The 22,897-nt window shown below is 52.3% G+C and overlaps 1 protein-coding gene across 3 annotated transcripts in view; it reads right to left on the reverse strand.

Moving 5' to 3' along the window:
* lipeb (lipase, hormone-sensitive b) overlaps positions 1–22,897 on the reverse strand; it is a 576,644-nt gene that overhangs the window by 396,594 nt on the left and 157,153 nt on the right. For all 3 annotated transcript variants that reach the window (XM_086003861.1, XM_086003860.1, XM_086003862.1), the window contains one exon: positions 7,507–7,656. In XM_086003861.1, coding sequence (XP_085859987.1) covers positions 7,507–7,656 — 150 coding nt within the window. The remainder of the gene's footprint in view (positions 1–7,506; positions 7,657–22,897) is intronic.

Raw genomic sequence — 22,897 nt, forward strand, 5'->3', positions numbered from 1 at the left:
CTCTGTATCTAACCCCTGCTGTACCTGCCCTGGGAGTGTTTGACGGGACAGTGTAGAGGGAGTTTTACTCGGTATCTAACCCGTGCTGTACCTGCCATGGCTGTGTCTGATGGGACAGTGTAGAGGGAGCTTTACTCTGCATCTAACCCGTGCTGTACCTGACCTGGGAGTGTTTGATGGGACAGTGTAGAGGGAGCTCTACTCTGTATCTAACCCTGTGCTGTACCTGCCCTGGGAGTTTTTGATGGGACAATGTAGAGGGAGCTTTACTCTGCATCTAACCCTGTGCTGTACCTGCCCTGTGAGTGTTTGGTGGGACAGTGTAGAGGGAGCTTTATTCTGTTTCGAACCCGTGCTGTACCTGCCCTGGGAGTGTTTGATGGGACAGTGTAGAGATGGCTTTACTCTGTTTCGAACCCGTGCTGTACCTGCCCTGGGAGTGTTTGATGGGACAGTGTAGAGGGAGCTTTACTCTGTATCTAACCCTGTGCTGTACCTGCCCTGTGAGTGTTTGATGGGACAGTGTAGAGGGAGCTTTACGCTGTTTCGAACCCGTGCTGCACCAACCCTGGGAGTGTTTGATGGTACAGTGTAGAGGGAGCTCTAATCTGTATCTAACCCTGTGCTGTACCTGCCCTGGGAGTTTTTGATGGGACACTGCAGAGGGAGCTTTACTCTGGATCTAACCCGTGCTGTACCTGCCCTGGGAGTGTTTGATGGGACAGTGTAGAGGGAGCTTTACTCTGTATCTAACCAGTGCTGTACCTGCCCTGGGAGTGTTTGATGGGACAGTGTAGAGGGAGCTTTACTCCTCATCTAACCCTGTGCTGTACCTGCCCTGGGAATGTTTGATGGGACAGTGTAGAGGGAGCTTTACTCTGTATCTAACCGCTGCTGTCCCTGCCCTGGGAGTGCTTGACGGGACAGTGTAGAGGGAGCTTTACTCTGTACCTAACCAGTGCTGTACCTGCCCTGGGAGTGTTTGATGGGACACTGTAAAGGGAGCTTTACTCTGTATCTAATCCCATGCTGTACCTGCCCTGGGAGTGTTTCATGGTACAGTGTAAAGGGAGCTCTACTCTGTATCTAACCCTGTGCTGCACCTTCCCTGGGAGTGTTTGATGGGACAGTGCAGAGGGAGCTTTACTCTGTATCTAACCAGTGCTGTACCTGCCCTGGGAGTGTTTGATGGGACAGTGTAGAGGGAGCTTTACCCTGTATCTAACGTGTGCTGAACCTGCCCTGGGAGTGTTTGATAGGACAGTGTAGAGGGAGCTTTACTCTGTATCTAACCTGTGCTGTACCTGTCCTGGGAGTGTTTGATGGGACAGTGTAGAAGGAGCTTTACTCTGTATCTAATCCCATGCTGTATCTGTCCTGGGAGTGTTTGATGGTACAGTGTAGAGGGAGCTTTATTCTGTATCTAAACCCATGCTATACCTGCCCTGGGAATGTTTGATGGGACAGTATGGAGGGAGCTTTACTCCTCATCTAACCCTGTGCTGTACCTGCCCTGGGAGTGTTTGATGGGACAGTGTGGAGGGAGCTTTACTCTGTATCTAACCCCTGCTGTCCCTGCCCTGGGAGTGTTTGACAGGACAGTGTAGATGGAACTTTACTCTGTACCTAACCAATGCTGTACCTGCCCTGGGAGTGTTTGATGGGACAGTGTAGAGGGAGCTTTACTCTGTATCTAACCCCTGCTGTCCCTGCCCTGGGAGTGTTTGATGGGACAGTGCAGAGGGAGATTTACCCTGTATCTAACCCGTGCTGTACCTGCCCCGGGAGTGTTTGATGGGACAGTGTAGAGGGAGCTTTACTCTGTATCTAACCCCTGCTGTCCCTGCCCTGGGAGTGTTTGATGGGACAGTGTAGAAGGAGCTTTACTCTGTATCTAATCCCATGCTGTATCTGCCCTGGGGGTGTTTGATGGGACAGTGTAGAGGGAGCTTTACTCTGTATCTGACCCGTGCTGTACCTGCCCTGGGAGTGTTTGATGGGACAGTGTAGAGGGAGCTTTACTCTGTATCTAACCCGTGCTGTACCTGCCCTGGGAGTGTTTGACGGGACAGTGTAGAAGGAGCTGTACTCTGTATCTAACCGCTGCTCTCCCTGCCCTGGGAGTGTTTGATGGGACAGTGTAGAAGTAGCTTTACTCTGTTTCGAACCCGTGCTGTACCTGCCCTGTGAGTGTTTGATGGGACAGTGTAGAGGGAGCTTTACGCTGTTTCAAACCCGTGCTGTACCTACCCTGGGAGTGTTTGATGGTACAGTGTAGAGGGAGCTCTAATCTGTATCTAACCCAGGCTGTACCTGCCCTGGGAGTGTTTGACGGGGCAGTGTAGAGGGAGCTATACTCTGTATCTAACCCCTGCTGTACCTGCCCTGGGAGTGTTTGACGGGACAGTGTAGAGGGAGTTTTACTCGGTATCTAACCCGTGCTGTACCTGCCCTGTGAGTGTTTGGTGGGACAGTGTAGAGGGAGCTTTATTCTGTTTCGAACCCGTGCTGTACCTGCCCTGGGAGTGTTTGATGGGACAGTGTAGAGATGGCTTTACTCTGTTTCGAACCCGTGCTGTACCTGCCCTGGGAGTGTTTGATGGGACAGTGTAGAAGGAGCTTTACTCTGTATCTAATCCCATGCTGTACCTGCCCTGGGAGTGTTTGATGGGACAGTGTAGAGGGAGCTTTACTCTGTATCGACCCCGTGCTGTACCTGCCCTGGGAGTGTTTGACGGGACAGTGTAGAGGGAGCTTTACTCTGTACCTAACCAGTGCTGTACCTGCCCTGGGAGTGTTTGATGGGACAGTGTAGAGGGAGCTTTACTCCTCATCTAACCCTGTGCTGTACCTGCCCTGGGAATGTTTGATGGGACAGTGTAGAGGGAGCTTTACTCTGTATCTAACCGCTGCTGTCCCTGCCCTGGGAGTGCTTGACGGGACAGTGTAGAGGGAGCTTTACTCTGTATCTAACCCTGTGCTGTACCTGCCCTGGGAGTTTTTCATGGGACACTGTAAAGCGAGCTTTACTCTGTATCTAATCCCATGCTGTACCTGCCCTGTGAATGTTTGGTGGGACAGTGTAGAGGGAGCTTTATTCTGTTTCGAACCCGTGTTGTACCTGCCCTGGGAGTGTTTGATGGGACAGTGTAGAGGGAGCATTACTCTGCATCTAACCCTGTGCTGTACCTGCCCTGGGAGTGTTTGATGGGACAGTGTAGAGGGAGCTTTACTCTGTATCTAACCTGTGCTGTACCTGCCCTGGGAGTGTTTGATGGGACAGTGTAGAGGGAGCTTTACTCTGTATCTAACGCGTGCTGAACCTGCCCTGGGAGTGTTTGATAGGACAGTGTAGAGGGAGCTTTACTCTGCACCTAACCAATGCTGTACCTGCCCTGGGAGTGTTTGATGGGACAGTGTAGAGGGAGCTTTACTCTGTATCTAACCCCTGCTGTCCCTGCCCTGGGAGTGTTTGACGGGACAGTGTAGAGGGAGCTTTACTCTGTACCTAACCCGTGCTGTACCTGCCCTGGGAGTGTTTGATGTGACGGTGTAGAGGGAGCTTTACTCTGTATTTAACCCGTGCTGTACCTGCCCTGGGTGTGTTTGATGGGACAGTGTAGAGGGAGCTTTACTCTGTATCTGACCCGTGCTGTACCTGCCCTGGGAGTGTTTGATGGGACAGTGTAGAGGGAGCTCTACTCTGTTTCGAAGCCTGTGCTGTATCTGCCCTGGGAGTTTTTGATGGGACCGTGTAGAGGGAGCTTTACTCTGTTTCGAAACCGTGCTGTACCTGCCCTGGGAGTGTTTGATGGGACAGTGTAAAGGAGCCTTACTCTGTATCTAACCCGTGCTGTACCTGCCCCGGGAGTGTTTGATGGGACAGTGTAGAAGGAGCTTTACTCTGTATCTAATCCCATGCTGTATCTGCCCTGGGAGTGTTTGATGGGACAGTGTAGAGGGAGCTCTACTCTGTATCTAAGCCTGTGCTGTATCTGCCCTGGGAGGTTTTGATGGGACAGTGTAGAGGGAGCTCTACTCTGTATCTAAGCCTGTGCTGTATCTGCCCTGGGAGGTTTTGATGGGACAGTGTAGAAGGAGCTTTACTCTGTATCTAACCGCTGCTCTCCCTGCCCTGGGAGTGCTTGATGGGACAGTGTAGAGGGAGCTTTACTCTGTACCTAACCAGTGCTGTACCTGCCTTGGGAGTGTTTGATGAGACAGGGTAGAGGGAGCTTTGTTCTGTATCTAAACCGTGCTGTACCTGCCCTGGGAATGTTTAGCTTTACTGTGTATCTAACCCGCGCTGTACCTGCCCTGGGAGTATATGATGCGACAGTGTAGAAGGAGCTTTACTCTGTACCTAACCCGTGCTGTACCTGTCCTGGAAGTGTTTGATGGTATAGTGTAGAGGGAGCTCTACTCCGTATCTAACCCTGAGCTGTACTTGCCCTAGGGGTTTCTGATGGGACACTGTCGAGGGAGCTTTACTCTGTATCTAACCAGTGCTGTACCTGCCCTGGGAGTGTTTGATGGGACAGTGTAGAGGGAGCTTTACCCTGTATCTAACGCGTGCTGTACCTGCCCTGGGAGTGTTTGATGGGACAGTGTAGAGGGAGCTTTACTCTGTATCTAATCCGTGCTGTACCTGCCCTGGGAGTATTTGATGGGACAGTGTAGAGGGAGCTTTACTCTGTATCTAATCCCATGCTGTACCTGCCTGGGAGTGTTTGATGGTACAGTGTAGAGGGAGCTCTACTCTGTACCTAACCAGTGCTGTACCTGCCCTGGGAGTGTTTGATGGGACAGTGTAGAGGGAGCTTTATTCTGTATCTAAACCGTGCTGTACCTGCCCTGGGAGTGTTTGACGGGGCAGTGTAGAAGGAGCTTTACTCTGTATCTAACCCCGTGCTATACCTGCCCTGGGAGTGTTTGACGGGACAGTGTAGAGGGAGCTTTACTCTGTACCTAACCAGTGCTGTACCTGCCCTGGGAGTGTTTGACGGGGCAGTGTAGAGGGAGCTTTACTCTGTATCAAACCCCATGCTATACCTGCCCTGGGAGTGTTTGATGGGACAGTGTAGAGGGAGCTTTACTCTGCATCTAACTCTGTGCTGCACCTGCCCTGGGAGTGTTTGATAGGACAGTGTAGAGAGAGCTTTACTCTGTATCTAACCCGTGCTGTACCTGCCCTGGGAGTGTTTGATGGGACAGTGTCGAGGGAGCTTTATTCTGTATCTAAACCCATGCTATACCTGCCCTGGGAATGTTTGATGGGACAGTATGGAGGGAGCTTTACTCCTCATCTAACCCTGTGCTGTACCTGCCCTGGGAGTGTTTGATGGGACAGTGTGGAGGGAGCTTTACTCTGTATCTAACCCCTGCTGTCCCTGCCCTGGGAGTGTTTGACAGGACAGTGTAGAGGGAGCTTTACTCTGTACCTAACCAGTGCTGTACCTGCCCTGGGAGTGTTTGACGGGACAGTGTAGAGGGAGCTTTACTCTGTACCTAACCAGTGCTGTACCTGCCCTGGGAGTGTTTGACGGGACAGTGTAGAGGGAGCTTTACTCTGTATCTAACCCGTGCTGCACCTGCCCTGGGAGTGTTTGATGGGACAGTGTAGAAGGAGCTTTACTCTGTATCTAACCGCTGCTCTCCCTGCCCTGGGAGTGCTTGATGGGACAGTGTAGAGGGAGCTTTACTCTGTACCTAACCAGTGCTGTACCTGCCTTGGGAGTGTTTGATGAGACAGGGTAGAGGGAGCTTTGTTCTGTATCTAAACCGTGCTGTACCTGCCCTGGGAATGTTTAGCTTTACTGTGTATCTAACCCGCGCTGTACCTGCCCTGGGAGTATATGATGCGACAGTGTAGAAGGAGCTTTACTCTGTACCTAACCCGTGCTGTACCTGTCCTGGAAGTGTTTGATGGTATAGTGTAGAGGGAGCTCTACTCCGTATCTAACCCTGAGCTGTACTTGCCCTAGGGGTTTCTGATGGGACACTGTCGAGGGAGCTTTACTCTGTATCTAACCAGTGCTGTACCTGCCCTGGGAGTGTTTGATGGGACAGTGTAGAGGGAGCTCTACTCTGTACCTAACCAGTGCTGTACCTGCCCTGGGAGTGTTTGATGGGACAGTGTAGAGGGAGCTTTATTCTGTATCTAAACCGTGCTGTACCTGCCCTGGGAGTGTTTGACGGGGCAGTGTAGAAGGAGCTTTACTCTGTATCTAACCCCGTGCTATACCTGCCCTGGGAGTGTTTGACGGGACAGTGTAGAGGGAGCTTTACTCTGTACCTAACCAGTGCTGTACCTGCCCTGGGAGTGTTTGACGGGGCAGTGTAGAGGGAGCTTTACTCTGTATCAAACCCCATGCTATACCTGCCCTGGGAGTGTTTGATGGGACAGTGTAGAGGGAGCTTTACTCTGCATCTAACTCTGTGCTGCACCTGCCCTGGGAGTGTTTGATAGGACAGTGTAGAGAGAGCTTTACTCTGTATCTAACCCGTGCTGTACCTGCCCTGGGAGTGTTTGATGGGACAGTGTAGAGGGAGCTTTATTCTGTATCTAAACCCATGCTATACCTGCCCTGGGAATGTTTGATGGGACAGTATGGAGGGAGCTTTACTCCTCATCTAACCCTGTGCTGTACCTGCCCTGGGAGTGTTTGATGGGACAGTGTGGAGGGAGCTTTACTCTGTATCTAACCCCTGCTGTACCTGCCCTGGGAGTGTTTGATGGGACAGTGTAGAGGGAGCTTTATTCTGTATCTAAACCGTGCTGTACCTGCCCTGGGAGTGTTTGACGGGGCAGTGTAGAAGGAGCTTTACTCTGTATCTAACCCCGTGCTATACTTGCCCTGGGAGTGTTTGACGGGACAGTGTAGAGGGAGCTTTACCCTGTATCTAACGCGTGCTGTACCTGCCCTGGGAGTGTTTGACGGGGCAGTGTAGAGGGAGCTTTACTCTGTATCTAACCCCATGCTGTACCTGCCCTGGGAGTGTTTGATGGGACAGTGTAGAGGGAGCTTTACTCTGCATCTAACTCTGTGCTGTACCTGCCCTGGAAGTGTTTGATAGGACAGTGTAGAGGGAGCTTTACTCTGTATCTAACCCGTGCTGTACCTGCCCTGGCAGTGTTTGATGGGACAGTGTAGAGGGAGCTTTACCCTGTATCTAACGCGTGCTGTACCTGCCCTGGGAGTGTTTGACGGGGCAGTGTAGAGGGAGCTTTACTCTGTATCTAACCCCATGCTGTACCTGCCCTGGGAGTGTTTGATGGACAGTGTAGAGAGTGCTTTACTCTGTATCTAACCCGTGCTGTACCTGCCCTGGGAGTGTTTGATGGGACAGTGTAGAGGGAGCTTTACTCTGTATCTAACCTGTGCTGTACCTGCCCTGGGAGTGTTTGCTCTTTCCTTTCTCGAGAGTGTACTGCGTATGACCACAGCTGAAATGAAGCGCTGCTCCTTTCCTGAATCAGCAGACAGAAAGAATGAGAGCTCTTACCTCATGTGATTTGGAAGTTTGAGCGACAAAGCCGCCGCCATGGAAATGGACAATGAGGAACTTTGAACGTGGAGCCCTCTTGGTTTTCAGGCGCATCTCAAGGCTCAGCTGAACTTCTGGTTTGCAGAGATCATTGAGCTCGTCGCTGTCCTAACACCAGTCGGAGGGGCAAGAGAAACATCAATAACACTTGGAAAGGGTGGGTTAAAAGAAAAGACTAGCATTTCTACAGCGCCTTTGACGACCACCGAACATAGTGATTAGGAGCAGGAGAAGGCCACTCGGCCCCTCGAGCCTGCTCCGCCATTCAATAAGATCATGGCTGATCCGATTGCTCCAGATTCCCGCCTACCCCCGATAACCTTTCACCCCCTTGCTTACCAAGAATCTATCCACCTCTGCCTTAAAAATATTCAAAGACCCTGCTTCCACCGCCCTCTGAGGAAGAGAGTTCCAAAGACTCACCACCCTCTGTCAGAAAACATTTCTCCTCATCTCTGTCTAAAATGGGTGACCCCTTATTTTTTAAACAGTGACCCCTAGTTCTAGATTCTCCCACAAGAGGAAACATCCTCTCCACATCCACCCTGTCCAGACCCCTCAGGATCTTATATGTTTCAATCAAGTCACCTCTTACTCTTCTAAACTCCAGCGGATACAAGCCTAGCCTGTCCAACCTTTCCTCAGAAGACAACCCGCCCATTCCAGGTATTAGTCCAGTAAACCTTCTCTGAACTGCTTCCCACGCATTTACATCCTTCCTTAAATAAGGAGACCAATACTGTACACAGTACTCCAGATGTGGTCTCACCAATGCCCTGTATAACTGAAGCATAACCTCCCTACTTTTGTATTCAATTCCCCTCGCAATAAACAATAACGTTCTATTAGCTTTCTAATTACTTACTGTACCTGCATAGTAACCTTTTGCGATTCATGCACTAGGACACCCAGATCCCTTTGCATCTCAGAGCTCTGCAATCTCTCACCATTTAGATAATATGCTTCTTTTTTATTCTTCCTGCCAAAATGGACAACTTCACATTTTCCCACATTATTCTCCATTTGCCAGATCTTTGCCCACTCACTTAACCTATCTATATCCCTTTGTAGCCTCCCTTATGTCCTCTTCACAATTTACTTTCCTACCTATCTTTGTGTCATCAGCAAATTTAGTAACCATACCTTCGGTCCCTTCATCCAAGTCATTTATATAAATTGTAAAAAGTTGAGGCCCCAGCACTGATCCCTGTGGCACACCACTCGTTACATCGTGCCAATCAGAAAATGACCCATTTATGCCTACTGTTTCCTGTTAGCTAGCCAATCTTCTATCCATGCCAATATGTTATCCCCTACACCATGAGCTTTGAGTTTTCGCAATAACCTTTGATGTCCCAAAGCGCTTTACAGCCAATTAATTACATTTGAAGTGTGATCACTGTTGTAATGTATTGTAGGAAACGCGGCAGTCAATTTGCGCACAGCAAGTTCCCACAAACAATAACGTGATAATGACCAGATAATCTGTGTTAGTGATGCTGATTGAGGGATAAATATTGGCCAGGACACCGGGGAGAACTCCCCTGCTCTTCTTCGAAATAGTGTCATCTGAAAGATGGCACCTCTGACAGTGAACCATTCCCTCAGTATTGCACTGAAGTGTTAGCCTAGATTTTTGTGCTCAAGGCTCTGGAGTGAGACTTGAACCCGCAAACTTCTGACTCAAAGCACAGGGGCTACCAACTGAGCCATGGCTGACAATTCCAGGCTCACACTGATCCAAAGGTGACATTTCTTAATTACTGTACCAGCAGTCTATCACTATAGGGGGTCTCTGCGAGACTGCAGTACCGGGAGTCTTTCACCAGGGGTCTCTGCGAGACTGCAGTACCGGGAGTCTTTCACCAGGGGTCTCTGCGAGACTGCAGTACTGGGAGTCTTTCACCAGGGGTCTCTGCGAGACTGCAGTACCGGGAGTCTTTCACCAGGGGTCTCTGTGAGACTACAGTACCAGGGGTCTCTGTGAGACTGCAGTACCGGGGGTCTATCACTATAGGGGGTCTCTGCGAGACTGCAGTACCGGGAGTCTTTCACTAGGGGTCTCTGCGAGACTGCAGTACTGGGAGTCTTTCACTAGGGGTCTCTGCGAGACTGCAGAACCGGGAGTCTTTCACTAGGGGTCTCTGTGAGACTACAGTACCAGGAGTCTTTCACCAGGGGTCTCTGTGAGACTACAGTACTGGGAGTCTATCACGATAGGGGGTCTCTGTGAGACTGCAGTACTGGGAGTCTATCACTATAGGGGGTCTCTGCGAGACTGCAGTACCGGGAGTCTTTCACCAGGGGTCTCTGAGAGACTGCAGTACCGGGAGTCTTTCACCAGGGGTCTCTGTGAGACTGCAGTACTGGGAGTCTTTCACGAGGGGTCTCTGCGAGACTGCAGTACTGGGAGTCTATCACTAGGGGTCTCTGTGAGACTGCAGTACTGGGAGTATTTCACTAGGGGTCTCTGTGAGATTGCAGTACTGGGAGTCTATCACTAGGGGTCTCTGTGAGACTGCAGTACTGGGAGTCTATCACTAGGGGTCTCTGTGAGACTGCAGTACTGGGAGTATTTCACTAGGGGTCTCTGTGAGATTGCAGTACTGGGAGTCTATCACTAGGGGTCTCTGTGAGACTGCAGTACTGGGAGTCTTTCACTAGGGGTCTCTGTGAGACTGCAGTACCGGGAGTCTATCACTAGGGGTCTCTGTGAGACTGCAGTACTGGGAGTCTATCACTAGGGGTCTCTGTGAGACTGCAGTACTGGGAGTCTATCACTAGGGGTCTCTGTGAGACTGCAGTACTGGGAGTCTATCACTAGGGGTCTCTGTGAGACTGCAGTACTGGGAGTCTATCACTAGGGGTCTCTGTGAGACTGCAGCACCGGGAATCTATCACTATAGGGGGTCTATGCGAGACTGCAGAACTGGGAGACTTTCACCAGGGGTCTCTGCGAGACTGCAGTACTGGGAGTCTATCACCAGGGGTCTCTGCGAGACTGCAGTACTGGGAGTCTATCACCAGGGGTCTCTGCGAGACTGCAGTACTGGGAGTCTTTCACCAGGGGTCTCTGTGAGACTGCAGTACTGGGAGTCTATCACCAGGGGTCTCTGCGAGACTGCAGTACTGGGAGTCTTTCACCAGGGGTCTCAGCGAGACTACAGTACCGGGAGTCTATCACCAGGAGTCTCTGTGAGACTGCAGTACTGGGAGTCTATCAGTAGGGGTCTCTGTGAGACTGCAGTACCGGGAGTCTATCACTAGGGTTCTCTGTGAGACTGCAGTACCGGGTGTCTATCACTAGGGGTCTCTGTGAGACTGCAGTACCGGGAGTCTATCACTATAGGGGGTCTATGCGAGACTACAGTACTGGGAGTCTTTCACCAGGGGTCTCTGTGAGACTGCAGTACCGGGAGTCTATCACTAGGGTTCTCTGTGAGACTGCAGTACCGGGTGTCTATCACTAGGGGTCTCTGTGAGACTGCAGTACCGGGAGTCTTTCACCAGGGGTCTCTGAGTCTGCAGTACTGGGAGTCTTTCACTAGGGGTCTCTGTGAGACTGCAGTACTGGGAGTCTTTCACCAGGGGTCTCTGTGAGACTGCAGTACCGGGAGTCTATCACGATAGGGGGTCTCTGCGAGACTACAGTACTGGGAGTCTATCAGCAGGGGTCTCTGAGTGCAGTACCGGGAGTCTTTCACTAGGGGTCTCTGTGAGACTGCAGTACCGGGAGTCTATCACTATAGGGGGCCTCTGTGAGACTGCAGTACTGGGAGTCTATCACAATAGGGGGTCTCTGTGAGACTGCAGTACTGGGAGTCTTTCACTAGGGGTCTCTGTGAGACTGCAGTACTGGGAGTCTTTCACTAGGGGTCTCTGTGAGACTGCAGTACTGGGAGTCTTTCACCAGGGGTCTCTGCGAGACTGCAGTACTGGGAGTCTATCACTATAGGGGGTCTCTGTGAGACTACAGTACTGGGAGCCTGTCACTAGGGGTCTCTGTGAGACTGCAGTACCGGGTGTCTATCATTAGGGGTCTCTGTTAGACTGCAGTACTGGGAGTCTTTTACCAGGGGTCTCTGTGAGACTGCAGTACCGGAGGGGGTCTCTGCGAGACTGCAGTACTGGGAGTCTATCACTAGGGGTCTCTGTGAGACTGCAGCACCGGGAGTCTATCACTAGGGGTCTATGCGAGACTACAGTACTGGGAGTCTATCACCAGGGGTCTCCGAGACTGCAGTACTGGGAGTCTTTCACCAGGGGTCTCTGCGAGACTACAGTACCGGGCGTCTTTCACCAGGGGTCTCTGTGAGACTGCAGTACCGGGAGGCTATCACTAGGGGTCTCTGTGAGACTGCAGTACCGGGAGTCTGTCACTAGGGTTCTATGTGAGACTGCAGTACCGGGTGTCTATCACTAGGGGTCTCTGTGAGACTGCAGTACCAGGAGTCTATCACTATCGGGGGTCTCTGTGAGACTGCAGTACTGGGAGTCTATCACTATCGGGGGTCTCTGTGAGACTGCAGTACTGGGAGTCTTTCACTAGGGGTCTCTGTGAGACTGCAATACTGGGAGTGTTTCACTAGGGGTCTCTGTGAGACTGCAGTACCGGAGGGGGTCTCTGCGAGACTGCAGTACTGGGAGTCTTTCACCAGGGGTCTCTGTGAGACTGCAGTACTGGGAGTCTATCACCAGGGGTCTCTGCGAGACTGCAGTACTGGGAGTCTATCACCAGGGGTCTCTGCGAGACTGCAGTACTGGGAGTCTATCACCAGGGGTCTCTGCGAGACTGCAGTACTGGGAGTCTTTCACCAGGGGTCTCTGTGAGACTGCAGTACTGGGAGTCTATCACCAGGGGTCTCTGCGAGACTGCAGTACTGGGAGTCTTTCACCAGGGGTCTCAGCGAGACTACAGTACCGGGCGTCTTTCACCAGGAGTCTCTGTGAGACTGCAGTACTGGGAGTCTATCAGTAGGGGTCTCTGTGAGACTGCAGTACCGGGTGTCTATCACTAGGGTTCTCTGCGAGACTGCAGTACTGGGAGTCTTTCACCAGGGGTCTCTGTGAGACTGCAGTACCGGGAGTCTATCACTATAGGGGGTCTATGCGAGACTACAGTACTGGGAGTCTTTCACTAGGGGTCTCTGTGAGACTGCAGTACTGGGAGTCTTTCACTAGGGGTCTCTGTGAGACTGCAGTACTGGGAGTCTTTCACCAGGGGTCTCTGTGAGACTGCAGTACCGGGAGTCTATCAGGATCGGGGGTCTCTGCGAGACTACAGTACTGGGAGTCTTTCACTAGGGGTCTCCGTGAGGCTGCAGTACTGGGAGTCTATCAGCAGGGGTCTCTGTGAGATTGCAGTACTGGGAGTCTATCACTAGGGGTCTCTGTGAGACTGCAGTACCGGGTGGCTATCACCAGGGGTCTCTGAGACTGCAGTGCTGGGAGTCTATCACTAGGGGTCTCTGCGAGACTGCAGTACCGGGTGGCTATCACCAGGGGTCTCTGAGACTGCAGTGCTGGGAGTCTATCACTAGGGGTCTCTGTGAGACTGCAGTACCGGGTGGCTATCACCAGGGGTCTCTGAGACTGCAGTGCTGGGAGTCTTTCACTAGGGGTCTCTGCGAGACTACAGTGCTGGGAGTCTATCACAATAGGGGGTCTCTGTGAGACTGCAGTACTGGGAGTCTTTCACCAGGGGTCTCTGCGAGACTGCAGTACTGGGAGTCTATCACGAGAGGGGGTCTCTGTGAGACTGCAGTACTGGGAGTCTTTCACCAGGGGTCTCTGCAAGACTGCAGTACTGGGAGTCTTTCACGATAGGGGGTCTCTGTGAGACTGCAGTACCGGGAGTCTATCACTAAAGGGGGTCTCTGCAAGACTACAGTACTGGGAGTCTTTCACTAGGGGTCTCTGTGAGACTGCAGTACTGGGAGTCTATCACCAGGGGTCTCTGTGAGACTACAGTACTGGGAGTCTTTCACTAGGGGTCTCTGTGAGACTGCAGTACCGGGTGTCTATCACCAGGGTCTCTGTGAGACTGCAGTACCAGGAGTCTATCACCAGGGGTCTCTGTGAGACTGCAGCACCGGGAGTCTATCACCAGGGGTCTCTGCGAGACTGCAGTACTGGGAGTCTATCACCAGGGGTCTCTGCGAGACTGCAGTACTGGGAGTCTTTCACTAGGGGTCTCTGTGAGACTGCAGTACTGGGAGTCTTTCACCAGGGGTCTCTGCGAGACTGCAGTACTGGGAGTCTATCACTATAGGGGGTCTCTGTGAGACTACAGTACTGGGAGCCTGTCACTAGGGGTCTCTGTGAGACTGCAGTACCGGGTGTCTATCATTAGGGGTCTCTGTTAGACTGCAGTACTGGGAGTCTTTTACCAGGGGTCTCTGTGAGACTGCAGTACCGGAGGGGGTCTCTGCGAGACTGCAGTACTGGGAGTCTATCACTAGGGGTCTCTGTGAGACTGCAGCACCGGGAGTCTATCACTAGGGGTCTATGCGAGACTACAGTACTGGGAGTCTATCACCAGGGGTCTCCGAGACTGCAGTACTGGGAGTCTTTCACCAGGGGTCTCTGCGAGACTACAGTACCGGGCGTCTTTCACCAGGGGTCTCTGTGAGACTGCAGTACCGGGAGGCTATCACTAGGGGTCTCTGTGAGACTGCAGTACCGGGAGTCTGTCACTAGGGTTCTATGTGAGACTGCAGTACCGGGTGTCTATCACTAGGGGTCTCTGTGAGACTGCAGTACCGGGAGTCTATCACTATAGGGGGTCTGTGCGAGACTACAGTACTGGGAGTCTATCACCAGGGGTCTCTGCGAGGCGACAGTACTGGGAGTCTTTCACCAGGAGTCTCTGTGAGACTGCAGTACCGGGAGGCTATCACTAGGGGTCTCTGTGAGACTGCAGTACCGGGTGTCTTTCACTAGGGGTCTCTGTGAGACTGCAGTACTGGGTGTCTATCACCAGGGGTCTCTGTGAGACTGCAGTACCGGGAGTCTATCACCAGGGGTCTCTGTGAGACTGCAGTACCAGGAGTCTATCACTATCGGGGGTCTCTGTGAGACTGCAGTACTGGGAGTCTATCACTATCGGGGGTCTCTGTGAGACTGCAGTACTGGGAGTCTTTCACTAGGGGTCTCTGTGAGACTGCAATACTGGGAGTGTTTCACTAGGGGTCTCTGTGAGACTGCAGTACCGGAGGGGGTCTCTGCGAGACTGCAGTACTGGGAGTCTTTCACCAGGGGTCTCTGTGAGACTGCAGCACCGGGAGTCTATCACTAGGGGTCTCTGTGAGACTGCAGCACCGGGAGTCTATCACTATAGGGGGTCTATGCGAGACTGCAGAACTGGGAGTCTATCACCAGGCGTCTCTGTGAGACTGCAGTACTGGGAGTCTATCACCAGGGGTCTCTGCGAGACTGCAGTACTGGGAGTCTATCACCAGGGGTCTCTGCGAGACTGCAGTACTGGGAGTCTTTCACCAGGGGTCTCTGTGAGACTGCAGTACTGGGAGTCTATCACCAGGGGTCTCTGCGAGACTGCAGTACTGGGAGTCTTTCACCAGGGGTCTCAGCGAGACTACAGTACCGGGCGTCTTTCACCAGGGGTCTCTGTGAGACTGCAGTACTGGGAGTCTATCACCAGGAGTCTCTGTGAGACTGCAGTACTGGGAGTCTATCAGTAGGGGTCTCTGTGAGACTGCAGTACCGGGTGTCTATCACTAGGGTTCTCTGCGAGACTGCAGTACTGGGAGTCTTTCACCAGGGGTCTCTGTGAGACTGCAGTACCGGGAGTCTATCACTATAGGGGGTCTATGCGAGACTACAGTACTGGGAGTCTTTCACTAGGGGTCTCTGTGAGACTGCAGTACTGGGAGTCTTTCACCAGGGGTCTCTGAGTCTGCAGTACTGGGAGTCTTTCACTAGGGGTCTCTGTGAGACTGCAGTACTGGGAGTCTTTCACCAGGGGTCTCTGTGAGACTGCAGTACCGGGAGTCTATCAGGATCGGGGGTCTCTGCGAGACTACAGTACTGGGAGTCTTTCACTAGGGGTCTCCGTGAGGCTGCAGTACTGGGAGTCTATCAGCAGGGGTCTCTGTGAGATTGCAGTACTGGGAGTCTATCACTAGGGGTCTCTGTGAGACTGCAGTACCGGGTGGCTATCACCAGGGGTCTCTGAGACTGCAGTGCTGGGAGTCTATCACTAGGGGTCTCTGCGAGACTGCAGTACCGGGTGGCTATCACCAGGGGTCTCTGAGACTGCAGTGCTGGGAGTCTATCACTAGGGGTCTCTGTGAGACTGCAGTACCGGGTGGCTATCACCAGGGGTCTCTGAGACTGCAGTGCTGGGAGTCTTTCACTAGGGGTCTCTGCGAGACTACAGTGCTGGGAGTCTATCACAATAGGGGGTCTCTGTGAGACTGCAGTACTGGGAGTCTTTCACCAGGGGTCTCTGCGAGACTGCAGTACTGGGAGTCTTTCACGATAGGGGGTCTCTGTGAGACTGCAGTACCGGGAGTCTATCACTAAAGGGGGTCTCTGCAAGACTACAGTACTGGGAGTCTTTCACTAGGGGTCTCTGTGAGACTGCAGTACTGGGAGTCTATCACCAGGGGTCTCTGTGAGACTACAGTACTGGGAGTCTTTCACTAGGGGTCTCTGTGAGACTGCAGTACCGGGTGTCTATCACCAGGGTCTCTGTGAGACTGCAGTACCAGGAGTCTATCACCAGGGGTCTCTGTGAGACTGCAGCACCGGGAGTCTATCACCAGGGGTCTCTGCGAGACTGCAGTACTGGGAGTCTATCACCAGGGGTCTCTGCGAGACTGCAGTACTGGGAGTCTATCACCAGGGGTCTCTGCGAGACTGCAGTACTGGGAGTCTTTCACCAGGGGTCTCTGTGAGACTGCAGTACTGGGAGTCTTTCACCAGGGGTCTCTGCGAGACTGCAGTACTGGGAGTCTTTCACCAGGGGTCTCTGTGAGACTGCAGTACTGGGAGTCTATCACCAGGGGTCTCTGTGAGACTGCAGTACTGGGAGTCTATCACCAGGGGTCTCAGCGAGACTGCAGTACCGGGAGTCTATCACTCGGGTTCTCTGAGACTGCAGTACCGGGTGTCTATCACTATAGGGGGTCTATGCGAGACTACAGTACTGGGAGTCTATCACCAGGGGTCTCTGCGAGACTACAGTACTGGGAGTCTTTCACTAGGGGTCTCTGTGAGTCTGCAGTACCGGGAGTCTATCACCAGGGGTCTCTGTGAGACTGCAGTACCGGGAGTCTATCACGATAGGGGGTCTCTGTGAGACTGCAGTACCGGGAGTCTTTCACTAGGGGTCTCTGTGAGACTGCAGTACCGGGAGTCTATCACTAGGGGTCTCTGCGAGTGCAGTACTGGAAGTCTTTCACTAGGGGTCTCTGCGAGACTGCCGTACTGGGAGTCTATCACTATCGGGGGTCTCTGTGTGCAGTACTGGGAGTCTTTCACTAGGGGTCTCTGTGAGACTGCAGTACTGGGAGTCTTTCACTAGGGGTCTCTGCGAGACTGCAGTACCGGGAGTCTATCACTAGGGGTCTCTGTGAGACTGCAGTACCGGGAGTCTATCACTAGGGGTCTCTGCGAGACTGCAGTACCGGGAGTCTTTCACTAGGGGTCTCTGTGAGACTGCCGTACAGGGAGTCTATCACCGGGTGGCTATCACCAGGGGTCTCTGAGACTGCAGTGCTGGGAGTCTTTCACTAGGGGTCTCTGCGAGACTACAGTGCTGGGAGTCTTTCACTAGGGGTCTCTGTGAGACTGCAGTACTGGGAGTCTTTCACCAGGGGTCTCTGCGAGACTGCAGTACTGGGAGTCTATCACGAGAGGGGGTCTCTGCGAGACGACAGTACCGGGAGTCTATCACTAAAGGGGGTCTCTGCGAGACTACAGTACTGGGAGTCTTTCACTAGGGGTCTCTGTGAGACTGCAGTACCGGGTGTCTATCACCAGGGGTCTCTGTGAGACTGCAGTACCGGGAGTCTATCACCAGGGGTCTCTGTGAGACTGCAGCACCGGGCGTCTATCACCAGGGGTCTCTGAGACTGCAGTACCGGGAGTCTATCTCCAGGGGGCTCTGTGAGACTGCAGTACCGGGAGTCTTTCACCAGGGGTCTCTGCGAGACTGCAGTACTGGGAGTCTTTCACTAGGGGTCTCTGTGAGACTGCAGTACTGGGAGTCTATCACCAGGGGTCTCTGTGAGACTGCAGTACCGGGAGTCTATCACCAGGGGACTCTGCGAGACCGCAGTACTGGGAGTCTTTCACTAGGGGTCTCTGTGAGACTGCAGTACTGGGAGTCTTTCACTAGGGGTCTCTGTGAGACTGCAGTACCGGAGGGGGTCTCTGCGAGACCGCAGTACTGGGAGTCTATCACCAGGGGTCTCTGTGAGACTACAGTACTGGGAGTCTTTCACTAGGGGTCTCTGTGAGACTGCAGTACCGGAGGGGGTCTCTGCGAGAGTGCAGTACTGGGAGTCTTTCACCAGGGGTCTGTGAGACTGCAGTACTGGGTGTCTATCACTAGGGGTCTCTGTGAGACTGCAGTACTGGGAGTCTATCACCAGGGGTCTCTGCGAGACTGCAGCACCGGGAGTCTATCACTATAGGGGGTCTCTGCGAGACTGCAGTACCGGGAGTCTTTCACCAGGGGTCTCTGTGAGACTGCAGTACCGGGAGTCTTTCACCAGGGGTCTCTGTGAGACTGCAGTACTGGGAGTCTATCACTAGGGGTCTCTGAGACTGCAGTACCGGGTGTCTATCACTAGGGGTCTCTGTGAGACTGCAGTACCGGGAGTCTTTCACCAGGGGTCTCTGTGAGACTGCAGTACCGGGAGTCTATCACCAGGGGTCTCTGTGAGACTGCAGCACCGGGAGTCTATCACAAAAGGGGGTCTCTGCGAGACTGCAGTACCGGGAGTCTTTCACCAGGGGTCTCTGCGAGACTGCAGTACTGGGAGTCTATCACCAGGGGTCTCTGCAAGACTGCAGTACTGGGAGTCCATCACTTGGGGTCTCTGTGAGACTGCCGTACAGGGAGTCTATCACTAGGGGTCTCTGTGAGACTGCAGTACTGGGAGTCTTTCACTTGGGGTCTCTGTGAGACTACAGTACTGGGAGTCTTTCACTAGGGGTCTCTGTGAGACTGCAGTACCGGGAGTCTATCAGTAAAAGGGGTCTCTGCGAGACTACAGTACTGGGAGTCTATCACCAGGGGTCTCTGTGAGACTGCAGTACCGGGAGTCTATCACCAGGGGTCTCTGTGAGACTGCAGTACTGGGAGTCTTTCACTAGGGGTCTCTGTGAGATTGCAGTACTGGGAGTCTTTCACTAGGGGTCTCTGTGAGACTGCAGTACCGGGTGTCTATCATTAGGGGTTTCTGTTAGACTGCAGTACTGGGAGTGTTTCACTAGGGGTCTCTGTGAGACTACAGTACTGGGACTCTATCACTAGGGGTCTCTGTGAGACTGCAGTACCGGGTGTCTATCATTAGGGGTTTCTGTTAGACTGCAGTACTGGGAGTCTTTCACTAGGGGTCTCTGCGAGACTACAGTACTGGGAGTCTTTCACTAGGGGTCTCTGTGAGACTGCAGTACCGGGTGTCTATCATTAGGGGTTTCTGTTAGACTGCAGTACTGGGAGTGTTTCACTAGGGGTCTCTGCGAGACTACAGTACTGGGAGTCTTTCACCAGGGGTCTCTGTGAGACTGCAGTACCGGGAGTCTATCAGTAAAAGGGGTCTCTGCGAGACTACAGTACTGGGAGTCTATCACCAGGGGTCTCTGTGAGACTGCAGTACCGGGAGTCTATCACCAGGGGTCTCTGCGAGACCGCAGTACTGGGAGTCTTTCACTAGGGGTCTCTGTGAGACTGCAGTACCGGGAGTCTATCACTAGGGGTCTCTGTGAGACTGCAGCACTGGGAGTCTATCACTAGGGGTCTCTGTGAGACTGCAGTACTGGGGGTCTATCACTAGGGGTCTCTGTGAGACTGCAGTACCGGGAGTCTATCACTAGGGGTCTCTGCGAGACTGCAGTACCGGAGGGGGTCTCTGCGAGACTGCAGTACTGGGAGTCTTTCACCAGGGGTCTCTGTGAGACTGCAGTACTGGGACACTATCACCAGGGGTCTCTGTGAGACTGCAGTACTGGGAGTCTATCACGAGGGGTTTCTGTGAGACTGCAGTACTGGGAGTCTTTCACTGGGGGTTTCTGTGAGACTGCAGTACTGGGAGTCTTTCACTAGGGTGCTCTGTGAGACTGCAGTACTGGGAGTCTTTCACCAGGGGTCTCTGTGAGACTGCAGTACCGGGAGTCTATCACTTTTGGGGGTCTCTGCGAGACTACAGTACTGGGAGTCTTTCACTAGGGGTCTCTGCGAGACTGCAGTACTGGGAGTCTATCACTACAGGGGTCTCTGCGAGACTGCAGTACCGGGAGTCTATCACTAGGGGTCTCTGTGAGACTGCAGCACCGGGAGTCTATCACTATCGGGTGTCTCTGCGAGACTGCAGTACCGGGAGTCTTTCACCAGGGGTCTCTGCGAGACTGCAGTACTGGGAGTCTTTCTCCAGGGGTCTCTGAGACTGCAGTACCGGGCGTCTTTCACTAGGGGTCTCTGAGACCGCAGTGCCGGGAGTCTATCCCTATAGGGGGTCTGTGCGAGACTACAGTACTGGGAGTCTATCACCAGGGGTCTCTGCGAGACTACAGTACTGGGAGTCTATCACCAGGGGTCTCCGTGAGGCTGCAGTACTGGGAGTCTATCACTAGGGGTCTCTGTGAGACTGCAGTACCGGGAGTCTATCACTATAGGGGGTCTGTGCGAGACTACAGTACTGGGAGTCTTTCACTAGGGGTCTCTGGGAGACTGCAGTACTGGGAGTCTTTCACTAGGGGTCTCTGTGAGACTGCAGTACTGGGAGTCTATCACCAGGGGTCTCTGCGAGACTGCAGTACTGGGAGTCTTTCACTAGGGGTCTCTGTGAGACTGCAGTACTGGGAGTCTATCACCAGGGGTCTCTGTGAGTCTGCAGTACTGGGAGTCTATCACCAGGGGTCTCTGAGACTGCAGTACCGGGTGTCTATCACCAGGGGTCTCTGTGAGACTGCAGTACCGGGTGTCTATCACTAGGTGTCTCTCTGAGCCTGCACTACTGGGAGTCTATCACCAGGGGTCTCTGCGAGACTACAGTACTGGGAGTCTATCACCAGGGGTCTCTGTGAGACTGCAGTACTGGGAGTCTATCACCAGGGGTCTCTGTGAGATTGCAGTACCGGGAGTCTATCACTAGGGGTCTCTGTGAGACTGCAGTACCGGGAGTCTATCACTGGGGGTCTCTGTGAGACTGCAGTACTGGGAGTCTATCACTAGGGGGTCTCTGTGAGACTGCAGTACCGGGAGACTATCACTAGGGTTTGTCTCTGTGAGACTGCAGTACTGGGAGTCTATCACCAGGGGTCTGTGAGACTGCAGTACCAGGAGACTATCACCAGGGGTCTCTGTGAGTGCAGTACTGGGAGTCTATCACTAGGGGTCTCTGTGAGACTGCAGTACTGGGAGTCTATCACCAGGGGTCAGTGCGAGTCTGCAGTACTAGGAGTCTATCACTAGGGGTCTCTGTGAGACTGCAGTACCGGGAGTCTATCACCAGAGGTCTCTGTGAGACTGCAGTTCTGAGAGTCTATCACTAGGGGGTGTCTCTGTGAGACTGCAGTACTGGGAGTCTATCACCAGGGGTCTCTGTGAGACTGCAGTACTGGGAGTCTATCACTTGGGGTCTCTCTGAGCCTGCACTTCTGGGAGTCTATCACCAGGGGTCTGTGTGAGACTGCAGTACCGGGAGTCTATCACAATTCACAATTCAAATCGCTTTATTGGCATGATAAGTTACATCTTATGTTGCCAAAGCATCAAAATACATTTATGGTTTAGCACATAAACGCAGTTCTATTCATACAGTGTATAAACAGGTATATCCCTGAGTGTATAAATATACATTCGCATTGTTTATTTATATTCTTTTCTTAGTTTACTGGTTGTCCCTCTGTTCATGGCAAGCTGTAACATAGTGTGCCGCCAGTGTTATACAGCTTCTCTCCTCTCCCAGTAGGAATGGGAGTTTTTGGTTGTCATTCAGATTTCTGAAATCAGGGCATATTTGTGAGAATTTTTGGTAGAAATTCTCCCTGATGCCCTGATATTTTCCACAAGCTGTGAGGAAGTGCATCTCTGTCTCCACCACTCCCTGACTGCAGTGAGAGCATATCCTGTCCTCTCTTGGCAGCCTGGTCTGCCTTTTTCGATCGCTAGGCTCTGTTTGCTAAGTCTGTACCTTGTCAAGGTTCTTCTCAGTTTGTTATCCTTTACCATGGTCAGGTAATCAGCTATGTTGTATTGTCTGTTTAGGGCCAAGTAGCAATTGAGTTTGCTTTGGGTTTTTGTTGTTTCTGCCCAATGTGTCAGATATTTTTCCTTTTGCTTAGCGACGATTGTGTTGGGTCGAATTCTTTGTGTTACCCTGTTACTGTCCTGGGGCTGGTTATTGTTAGTATTGTTAGTAGTTACTTCACTGAGTCCCAGGACTAGTTGACTGAGGGTATTCTTCTTTATGGTCAGCTCTTGGCATTTCAGGGCGTCGTAGTGATAGCATTGGGGATTGCTCATTTATAGGTGATTCCAAAATTTGGTGGCTCTTTTTTGGATAGTGATTATTAATGGATATTGGCCTAGTTCCGCCCTGCATGCATTGTTTACCGTTTTCCTTTGAGTCCGGAGGATACTTTTACAGAATTCTGCATGTAGGATCTCAATTGGGTGTTTGTCCCATTTTGCAAATTCTTGTTGAGTTAGCGGTCCCCATACCTCACTGCCATAGAGTGCAATTGGTTCAATTACTGATTTGAACATTTTGAGCCAAATGCTAATTGGGATTTCTATTTGGATTGATTTTTTGATGGCATAGAAAGCCCTTCTTGCTTTCTCTTTCAGTTCATTCACAGCCAGTTTGAAGTTTCCCGTAGAACTGATTTTTAAGCCCAAGTATGTGTAGTTAGTGGTTTGTTCAATTTTGGTTGTTCCTACTGTGAAATTTATTTTGGGTCCCTGATGTTTGGATCTTTGCTGGAACACAAGGACTTTGGTTTTTTGGGGATTTATTGTCAGGGCCCAAGTCTGGCAGTACGACTCCAGCAGGTCCAGGTTTTGCTGTAGCCCCTCTTTAGTTGGTGACAGCAGAACCAGGTCGTCTGCATAGAGGAGGAATTTAACCTTGGATTCATATAGGGTGAGGCCGGG

Source organism: Somniosus microcephalus, chromosome 12 (assembly GCF_052327205.1).
Source record: "Somniosus microcephalus isolate GS21.2 chromosome 12, FLI_Smic_1.0, whole genome shotgun sequence".
In the NCBI taxonomy this organism is placed as follows: domain Eukaryota; kingdom Metazoa; phylum Chordata; class Chondrichthyes; order Squaliformes; family Somniosidae; genus Somniosus; species Somniosus microcephalus.